This window comes from Lepidothrix coronata, unplaced genomic scaffold, assembly GCF_001604755.1.
Source record: "Lepidothrix coronata isolate B3197 unplaced genomic scaffold, Lepidothrix_coronata-1.0 Scaffold2, whole genome shotgun sequence".
Lineage (NCBI taxonomy): Eukaryota > Metazoa > Chordata > Aves > Passeriformes > Pipridae > Lepidothrix > Lepidothrix coronata.
In genome coordinates, this window is record NW_016690182.1 from 12,531,242 (window position 1) to 12,541,504 (window position 10,263).

Consider the following 10,263-nt stretch of genomic DNA (forward strand, 5'->3'; position numbering starts at 1 on the left):
GTGTGGGCTGCCCTGCTGGGCACCCTGCCAAGGGCCATGGGGCACCCTTGCACCCCCCCACAAAGGGTCCCACAGCCACTGAATGCAGAGGCAAGGTAGCCAGCTATGGCACAGCCCAGTGAAAACCCTGTGGCGTTCCCCGTGCCTTGTGCCTGGCTGTGGAGGGAGCACAGCCACCTTCTCCCGTGGGAGGGGATGCCCAGCCCCAGGGAGGATGGCAGGCTGAACCCTCTGCAGAGCTTTAATCCACAAATCTGTCCGCAGAGCAAAGTGCTTCACACCCACGCAGGCCCAGGGTGGAGTCCTGTCACTGAACTCGCTGTTATCGCCTCCTGGTTAGCCCGTGCCCTGCCCCGGGGCTCCTGCCAGCCACGGCTCTGAACTCCGAACTGTCCTCATTTCAAAGCTTACTGTGTCAACCTGGACAGTGCCGGCTGGATCATCCCCAGGTACTGCCTCCCCTTTTCTGGTCCAGTTTCAGGGAACTGGGGTGGGCGTGAAGATGAAGGGACACCCTGCAGCACGAGGGGCCACGCAGTGCCCTTGAACCCCAGAGCAGGTGGGCAGGGGGCTGCCAGCCTGGGCTCTGCCTCCCCCAGCCCCTCGCTCAGCTTTGCAGGGATCCCCAGCCCGAGAGAGGAACCCCAAGGCAGGGCCTCTGGCATCCTCCAAAAGCAATCCTGGGCCCCTTTGCAGGCAGGAGCGGGCGCTCTGGAGCCCCGCTGGGCGCTGGCAGTGGCTGCCCTGCGGCGTGCGGGAGTGCCCGCTCGCTAATTGGGAGGCAGCTCGTTATGTAATGAGCATGGAGGCTGGGGAGCTGGGAGAGCAGTGCGGCGCACCCCATGCTACCCAAATCTGCTCTTCCAGCCCAGAATAAACCCTATTTACAGAACCTCCCCCGAGCCCTTCGCCAGCCCCTTTTGCAGGTGCCAGAACCTGGTGCTCTCCTGCTTGGCTCGATGAGGATGCCTGGGGGGAATCCCAGCAGCCCCACAACACCCAGGGGGTGGCTGGACCCCGTTGGGGGTGCGAAGCCCAGACAGACCTGAGCTGGTGGGGGTTGGAGAGGAGAGGAGCCGCGCTCAGCCAGTGCGTGAGCCAGCACCCGCAGGAGGTCAGGCAAGGACATGCAGGGCGGCGCAGCTTCAGCAGAGCTGGTTATTAATACCCCGCCTGGCCTTTGCAAGGAATCCCGGGCATTTCGAATCAGGGACCTTCGCTGAAACCCTGCCCTTGCTGACATTTCAGAACAATAACAACGTGAAAGACAATCAGCTGCTGGCGGGACGTGTACCTACAGCGCTGCCGTGGCTCTCCGTGTGCTGGCCTCAGTAGCCAGCCCTCACCCGGCTTGTGCCAACCTTTGGGGACAACCTGAGACTGTGTCCTGCCTCCAAACCGCTGGAGCAGTCCCCCTCTGTGTCACAGGGGGATCACCACTGAGGTCATAAGGATGTCTTGTCCTGCCCCAAGGCATCAGTCACCTGCTGCCATCCCAAGGGAATCACAGGTAGGGGGTGGCGAGGACTGGACCCCAGCCTGATCCTGGAGTCTGGCAGGCCCAGGGCTTCTGCTCTGTCACTGGAGTCATTCTGCAGCAAAAGCCCCCTCAAATATATATTTATATATAACTCAGGACACAGACAGAGGATGATGATCTCCTGTTCCAAAGCCAGCCATGTGCATCACCTGGATAAATATAACTCAGAGCTCATTTGCAAAGTATTGCCCTCGGGACGGGTTGCAGTCTCTATCACCTCTCCAGCTCTCTCCCCCCCACACACATGCCTTGGGGTAAGGCTGGACTTGATGATCTCAGAGGTCTTTTCCACCCTAAATAATTCTGTGATTCTCTGCCATGTACCAACAGGGTCTCAGTCCTTTCCAAGGGCAGGATCCAACCTGGACCCCCACTCCCCTTGGCAGTCCCCTTACAGCACATGGACAGTCACATCCCCTGGGCACACACACAGCTGCCAAGCTCTGATGACACACATCCAAGCCCCTCCGAGCCCCTTGGTCCCACGCAGGTCACGGTGCTCCCCCAAAGCACAAGGTTGGCTTTAACCTTCCTCGTGCTGGGCAGTGGCCAGAGAGGTGGCAATAATCCCAGCAGAGACCATCCAGGATCAGGCCATGTCTCACAGGAAGGGAAAGTTTGATGCTGGAGGGAATTGGCACAATGCTGATGACCAGGGCAGACCCCTGCAACCTGCTCCAGCTCCAACCTCTTCCACATCTTTAAAGTTCACAGCTGGAAATAAATCCTGTCCAGCCTTTTCCCCATAGGGCCATGTTGTCATCCCTGCCCGACCTTGGGACACCTACCCCTGCCTGTGGAGAGCCAGGCACCTGCCCTGGCAGACAGGCAGTGCTAGAGCATCCCGAGGGGACTGAGGTGACGAGCTGCTGAGCAGCTGACGTTGGCATCACCAGACTCTAGCTCAGCTGTGCCAGCCCCCTTGGCCATAGCTTTGTGGTCGTGGGCAAATGGTTCCGTCCCAAAAGGCTGGAGGGGCTAAGCAGGGGTCTCCTGAGCTCCAGGGAATGTTGGGAGTCTGGAGGGAGCTGGGTCTTGCAGGAGCAGGAAGGGACAGGCACAGTGCATGGTGTGGTGTGTTCTGCCACTAGCCCTGCCAAGCCATGCTGAACCCCCTGTGCTATATCAGAGCCCTGTAAACCTGACCTGTGGGGACATCGCTCCGAAGTCTGCTGGGTCACGGGGTGGGCGTCCCAGGGTGTCAGGATGCCCAAGATGGAGACCGAGGTGGGCTCAGCTGGCTGCCTGCCTGGCATCTTCCTGGTGGTGGGAGGATTTGGGCACACCAAGGTCAGCACCTCCCAGCAGTACAAACTACTCCTGCCACTGAAACTAAATCTCCCTGGCACCTCAGCAGTGAGCAGGGCTGGCAAACCACACTGCAGGCCACGGGACAGGCCACGTGCAGCTCTGTCCTTTGGGAGCAATGCAAGCAAACCCTGATGCATGGTCTTGGTGGGCAAGGGGGCCCTCCCAGCCCCCTCCCTGGCAGAGCTGTCCCGGGGCCAAAGCAGGGAGAGCAGGACAGCTTGGTCTCACACCCACACCTCTCTCACGCTCACTTGTGGCCCCTCTCCCCATCAATGTGTCCTTGTTGCTCCAGCCCACTCAGCCAGCTGGAATGCATGCCTTGGCCCCGCCACCCCGGGATGCCCTTTAGGCCGTGGCTCCTCTCCTCCTGCCCTGGCTCCTCTCCTCCTGCATTGCTGCCACAAAGTGACACTCGATGGACAGGAACAAGTGGTGCTGTGACACAAATACCACCCTGGTACCGCGACACAAATACCACCCTGGTACCGCTGTCCAGGCACTCTTGCTCACCAGCCTGACATTACAGTGGGAAAGGCGGTGCTGCCCTGCTTCTCCCGCCCAAATTCATCACACTTGAGGCCCCCTTGCCTCCCTGTGACTTCCTTGACTTGCTCTGGCCCAGGGGAAGGTGGACCCCAGCCCTTTTCATGGCTCAGACCAAAGGGTGGGTCACTGCCCAACCTGTTCGGTGGAGCAGCAGGTCGGGCAGTGCTCGGAGATTGTCTGGCTGTGCAGAGGCATCCCCTCACTGCCCGGAGCAGGATGGACACAGGCTGGCCAGGCTGCCAGGTGTTGCCCAGGAGAGGCTGGAAGGAGTGCTGGCACGGCTGGCCGATGTGGGCGAGCAGGCTGGCACGTACCTCCTCTCCCCACCCAGAGCCAGGCGGGGTCCTGCTTCGATCAGGTGCCAGCACGCACCCGGGGTGCTGCTCCTCCCACAGCGCCAACCTCCTCACGCCACCGGCTCCCCTCACCCCCTGCCCTGGGGAAAGGTGTCACACGGTCACAGGGCTGCACTTCCTGACCCACACTTGGTCAGGCTCATGCCTGGCTCTGGGATGAGCTGGGGTAACACTGCAGAGGGATTGCAAAGGCCTTTTTGCCCACTGTGTTGGCATCTGCGGGGAGAAGGTGTGCCCAGCCAGGATGGTGGCAGCTGCCCTCCTTCTACCTGATGCTTCCATGTGAGCTTGGCCCCTTGGCACTCCCAAGATCTCCCTGGAGAGCAGTTTGTGATGCCCTGTGTGAGGGCACAGTGGGGAGAAGCCCTTTGGGCACAGGATCCCATGCACTCCTGGAGCAGGAAGGCTTCCTGCAGGAGTGTCAGCCCTGGAGGCAATCAGTCCAGAGCATCCCTGCCTTGTTCATCCCTGACAACACCCCTGCTGTGAGCAAAGGGGCACGGAGAGCCTAGCAGAGACCACCCAGCTGGGGAAACCCCCGGAGACAGGTCAGACATGCTGAATACGAGTTGTTTGAGATGCCCAGCACTGACTTGACCCTGATAGAGCTGTTTCCAGCCAGCACCAGAACCAGACTCGACCCCCAGCACAGCAGTTCGGTGCTCCCGTGCCGTGCTGGATGTCGGCCATGCACGAGTGTGTGCATCCACACAACTTCCACCTCCTCCTGTGTCACTGGAGCACATCAACCACAACAAGGGGCACTAAGTGGTTTGGGTTCCCTGGTGCCAGCAGCAGGGTACCCTTATCAGGCCTGTTATCGAGGTGTTCCTCTGGCACCCACAATTCTCTGCTGTATATGCTATCTCCTCTTGGGTGTCTTGGCTCATTCCCCAGGAGGAGAAAGTTCAGGCTGGAGCAAAACAACCGCAAACACAGGTGTGGGCACACCTGGCTCCAATGCCCGGGGCCGTGCACCCAGCTCCCCCACGCTGTGACACCTGAGGGGGACAGGGGATCACCCAGGCAACCTCCAGACCAAGGTGCTTGGACATCAAGTGTGATGGAGGGACACGGCTTTGCGCCACACCACGGCACAGGGGTGTCACAAAAGGGAATGCCCGGAGCCTCTCGGGACACAACACACACCAGGGCACGGAGGACAGGCAGCAACGAGCACTGAGGGGCACAGATAGGGGAGAAATCCTGATCCCCTGGCACCTCTACTATCTCCCTACCACAGCAGGAGCTCACCAGGTGCTAACCAAGAGATCTTGGGTCCTGCTCCAGCAGGGACAAGTTCAAAAGCAGCCTGCTGTGCCCACGGGCACTGCCTGCCCCACCGAGCAGCCCGGGTGCTTGGCTCCGACCCCAGCCCTGGCAGCCCACACTGGGGACAGTGTCTCACTTCACCCCCTTCACCTGTGGTGCCAACTGGCTGCAGCCTCCCTAGGGAGCAGGGGAACTCTCGGTCCCGTCCCCTCCCAGCTGGGTAGGTTCGCTGGCTGCACGGGTACCGGTGCCTTGGCGGGTGTCCCAGCTCCTCCTTTCCCACCTGAGCGGCAGCTCGGCGTTATGTAAGTGCAGGAAGAACGTCGCCAGGGCCGGCTCGAGGCAGCAGCCTCCCGGCGTCAGACGCTTGGCTGGGCGAGGAGGCGGGCGTGCGCCGGGGCGGCTCGCACGCGTGGGGCGGCCACGTGTGAGCCCACCCGCCTCCCGCGCCGGGCGAGGGGACGAGGGGCGGCTCGCCCGCCCGCGCACAGCCCACGGGAGCGCGCCCACGGGTGCATGTGCGTGCAGGGAGGGAAGGGGATGGCGAGGTGTCTGTGAACGCGTGGGTGCTGCCGCGCCCCCCCTGCGAGCTACTCCTCCTCTCCAGCGGAGCAGCGAGTGCCAGAGCCGCTGCCTGCCCTGCCAGCCATGCAGACACCTGCCCGCGATGCACCGATAGGCCATAGCTCCCCTCAGCCCTGTGGGTGGGTAATGTGTCCCACCTGCTGAAGCCACAGGCAGCTTCGGCACCGCCGGCCCAGCTCGGCTCTCCCAGGCCAAGGTGGAAGACCCAGACCTGCGAGCCCCAGCACAGGCTGCTCCCACAAAGGGTGTCACCAACCCTCCCTGCTGCTGGACACCGGGGCCAGCCCCACACAGCACCAGTGCAGGACCTCAGACAGCTCTGTCTACTCCTTGCCCCTGGGGTCCACCTTGTCAGGGCTGAGGACCCTGTGGAGTGGCAGCCCCTGGGACTCCCTGTTCAGTGTCCTCTGCCCTCACTGCTAGAGCAGGGGAGCAGGGTGGATCCCCCAGTACTGCCTCCTCAGCCCCCCAGGGAGTGTCCGGGAGCAGCCCCGAGCACATCCTGCTGTGTGGGCACAGGTAGCCCACCCAGAACAGCCTGGAGTCCAGTGAGGGCAGCTCAGTCAGGGCAGAGGCGCTTTCCAGGGATGGGAAATACCACCCAGGCCAAATCTATCTCCACTCAATTTACTCTGGGAAGAGCCAGGGGAGCTGCTGAAAGGGCAGGACCTGGCACTGGGAGTTGCAGACTCCCTACCCAGGGTCTCACTGACACTCAAGGTGGCTTTCGAGACAGCACGACTGCTTCCCAAGGAACCTGCAACCCGCTCCACGCAGAATGGGGCTGATGCCCGTCTGTCGCTGGACACTATCCATGCCCCTGCAGGCACTGTCTGTGTGGACAGAGGTAGCCAGGGAGACGAGCACAGAGTCCAGCGGCCAAGACACACAGCTGGGAGCTGTTGTCACTGCCCAGCAGACACGGGGCACCACGAGAGGGGCACGGTGGAGCAGAGCCACCCAGACCCGCACCCAGGGATGGGCTAGCACCACCCACAGGCTCCGTGCCACGCGCGGCCGCTCCTGCCTCTCCCCACGCAGACCCCACCGGCGCTGCCACCCCCCCAGCCCCGGGGTCCCACAAGTCCCCGTCCGTTGCCAGCCCGGGGGGGGCTGCAGGCCCCACGTCTTGCCCCACACCGCTGACAGCTCCGAGCCTGCTGTCAGCTCCGGCGCTCCCAGTCCCTGGCAGCCCCCCGGCCCCCGGCGGTGACACCCACCTGTGGAAGAGGAGGAGGATGGAGAGCAGGGTCTGGTCGATGTTCCTGTTGCAGATGCCCTGGTTGAAGAGGTAGCAGGGGTCCCGCACGACGGGCTCCAGCGAGTCCTGGCGCATGATGGAGCTCAGCTTGTCGGTGTTGAGGTTCTGCCGGACCAGCTGCTCCCGCAGCTGCCGGAAGCTGCTCACGGTGGGGCTGCCCGGGTTGTTGTTCTCGCCGCCTGCCCCCTCCTCCAGCCCGCTCCGGTTGGCCAGGTCCAGGCAGCAGCTGCAGCAGTCCAGCCCCACGGGCGACCGGCACTCCTCCGCGGGCGACGAGGACATCCCGGGTGTCCCCGCGCCTGGCCACGGCGGCGCCGCCGGGGCCGCTCCCGGGGCCGCGGAGGGCGAGCGGCTGCAGGACGCGCCCGGTGCCGAGCGCCGCGCACGGTCCCCGCCCGCCCCGGCCCCGCTCCAGCCCCGCCCGCCTCCGCTTCGCTCCTCCCCGCCCCGGCCCCGCTCCTCCTCCCTCCATCCCGGCCCTGCTCCGCCCGGCCCGGCCCCGCTCCGCCCCGCTCCGCCACAGTGCCGCTCACCCACCGCCCCCGGCAGCGCCGCGCACCCACCCCACGCGTGGGTCCGGGAGAAGTTGGCAAGGAGCGACGTGGGGTGACAAAGGGACACAGTGCCCCCCTTCTCGGTGGGGACCCCCTCCCCTCTCTGTGCTTACCGGGGAGGCTGAGCGGGGGGGCTCAGGAGGCTGGAGCTGCCCGCGGCATCAGTCTCCGAAGCATCGGCGCGGGCAGCCCGCGTGGTGCCGGAGCCGGGGCAGGAAAGGGGGAAAAGGGGATGAAAGGCCCCAGAATGGGAGGAAAGCCAGGAGGGACCCGGTCCCACTGCTGAGAACGTCTAGGAGCCTCCTCGCCCGGAGACAAACCTGGCGTGGGTGGAGCGCACGGAGCCGGGGAGCCATGGATGTGGGGCACGTTGGGACTCGCCGGTAGATGCGGGGGGTTCAGGGATATGCGAGGGGAAAAGGGGATTTCTGAGAGGGGGAAAAGTGGCTTCCCTGACACTGCAGGGGGAGCGTTTCTGCCACCAGTGACCCGCACTGATGGGCTGGCAAAGAGTGGCTGAGGCACATTGTGCTGCCCTGATGGAGCTGGGACATGGGACAACACCGCAGAGAGGTGGGGACGGCCGGCCCGGGACCCTCAGGGTGAGGAACGGGAGCGTGACGAGGTCCCGGCTCCAGAGCACACGTAAAAGATGGGATGAGAGGGCGGCCGCGGTGCTGGGCTGCCACTGCTGCCGGTCATGAACCCCGCGGGCCAGCGCGGTAATCCCTCACCCTTCGGAGAGAAAAACAACCGAGAGCTGGTGGGAAAGGGCTGGGCAAGGGTCCGAGGGATCAGAGCTGCCGAGGTGGGGAGCAGGCAGGCTGGGGAAGCCCACCATGGGCAGGGGGACGTGGGGGCAGAGGGAGGTTCTGTATGGAGAGGTTACAGAAGGGTTGGTGTAAAGAGGTGCAAGAAGCAGCAATCGGAGGATGGCAGCGTGTCTGAAGGGCACGGGATTGATAGGGAGAGTAAACCAGGTCAAAATCCGGCAGGGCAAAGACGCCAGAGCACCAGGACAGCGGGGATCCTGGCGGCAGCGCTGTGCCCGCCGGGGATTTTAACGGGGTAGCTGTTCCCACTGAAGGAGTGGCAGAAGTGTCCAATAAACATTCCTGTTCCCTGTTTGGCGAGAAGGAGGAAGATGCATCACATGAGGATGAAGCGGTTTCCAGGATAGTAACCAGGGGAGGCACGAGACAGCGGCCACCACAGATCCACAGCTGGGAGAGTGGCCACAGCGACCTCAGGCAGTGCTTTCCGTGCCATGCCAGTCCATCGGTCCTGGGGACGGGCAGGATCCGGTTCCCAGTGGAGTTGGCACTAGCGGGGATCCAGGTGTGGGCGGGGGGAACTGTCAGCCCTGGGGTGATGTTAAAAACAGGTGAGTTCCTGAAGAAGGGACCGCCCACAGGCTGTCTGTCACAGGAATGTCCCAACCCTCTGTGCACTGGCACGGTGAGGGCCGTTGATGCGGTGCTTCCTCACCCCTTCCAGTGGGTGATGAAGGAGGGAAGGGGAATGAGCCTTATCCGTCTTCCCTGTGTGCAGTGGGAACAGCCTGGCAGGGGGCTGGTGAGGGGGTCCCTGGTGAGCCTCCCCGCTGGCGAGGGCATCCCAGGATGACCACACCAGTGGTGACGGGGTCCCTGATGACCCCACTGTTGCCAGGATCCGCGGAAGCAGAAGGTTGCTCAGCTTTCTCTTCTTCCATCCCTTCGGCTGGAGAACGGGCCCCGTGAGCTGAGGAGGGGGCTCCTCCCGCTGCCCTCACCGCTCCCTGGGCTGCGCCCCGGGCGGAGCTGAGCCCCACGCCGGGCTCAGTGGGCGGGTGCCCGCAGGACCGCGGGAGGCTGCTGCCATCCCGTGGGCACAGAGGGAAGGACACGACGCCCAGGGCTGGCACCCCTTCCCCGCTTCCAGCCCCCCATGGCTCTGCCACGGGCCCGTCGGTCCTGCCCATCCCCGACGGCACTGAAGGTGGCCCTGGGTGCAGGTCGCTGGCTTCTCCAGACTCCTTCTGCCCTGTGGCTGTGCCGCCTGGCCCGTGGCCCCTCCAGCCTCACCAGAGCTGCCACTCAGCGCTCGAAGCAGCCCCAAGGCCAGCACTGGCCGTGGACAGGGCTGCCCCACACCAGCCCTGCTGCTCCGCGGCCATCAATTCTTTGCTTCTCATCCACAACCGGCACATATCTCACGTGCAAGCCACGACGAGCTCCCTAAAGCCCCAGATCTGGGAGCCACGTGGTGGTTTGAGGTGATCAGCTGGGAGCAGGCATCCAGCCCTGCTGCTGACTGTGGCAGCTGGAAAAGTAGGTCTCCTATGTTTAGCTCTGGCCTTTTTGGGTCCCACTGTTCACGGGACTGGGACAATGATGGTTTTTGCACACCCATTTCCCTCAAGGGCACCCAGGTGCTCCACGCCCAGATGTGGCATTGCCAGGCCTAAACCATGACTGGCATAGTGTGACATGCCAGACAGTGGGGCACACCAGGAGGGCAAGGACAGCTTTGACCCCGAAGGGCATCGCACAAAGAGGGGCTCCACATTCCTCCATCGGCACTGAAAGGGATTTCCTTCTCCTGGCTGAAATGCAGGATGCTCTGCTCCCAGCTCAGGGCAGGGACTCCAGTCCTGCCCCAGCTTCTCCTGCAGTCTCTCAGACTAGAGAGGGACTGGGAAGGAGAGTGCAGGAGGAATGTGCAGGGCTGCAGGGGCCTGAGTTTAGCCAGCTCTGTGCTGGCCGTGGACCCAGCCATGTACCATCTGTCTGTCTGGGAGCTGTAGGGCTGTCCAGGTTCCACAGGCCCTTTTCCTAATGCTCACTTTGAAAGGAC

At 63.4% G+C, this 10,263-nt stretch overlaps 1 protein-coding gene across 1 annotated transcript in view; it reads right to left on the minus strand.

The window, feature by feature from the left end:
* TSC22D3 (TSC22 domain family member 3) overlaps nt 1–7,184 on the minus strand; it is a 16,785-nt gene extending 9,601 nt beyond the window's left edge. The window contains exon 1 of the mRNA XM_017818279.1: nt 6,831–7,184. Within this exon, the coding sequence (XP_017673768.1) occupies nt 6,831–7,153 (323 nt within the window). The 5' untranslated portion in view covers nt 7,154–7,184. The remainder of the gene's footprint in view (nt 1–6,830) is intronic.
* Nucleotides 7,185–10,263: the final 3,079 nt, after the last annotated feature.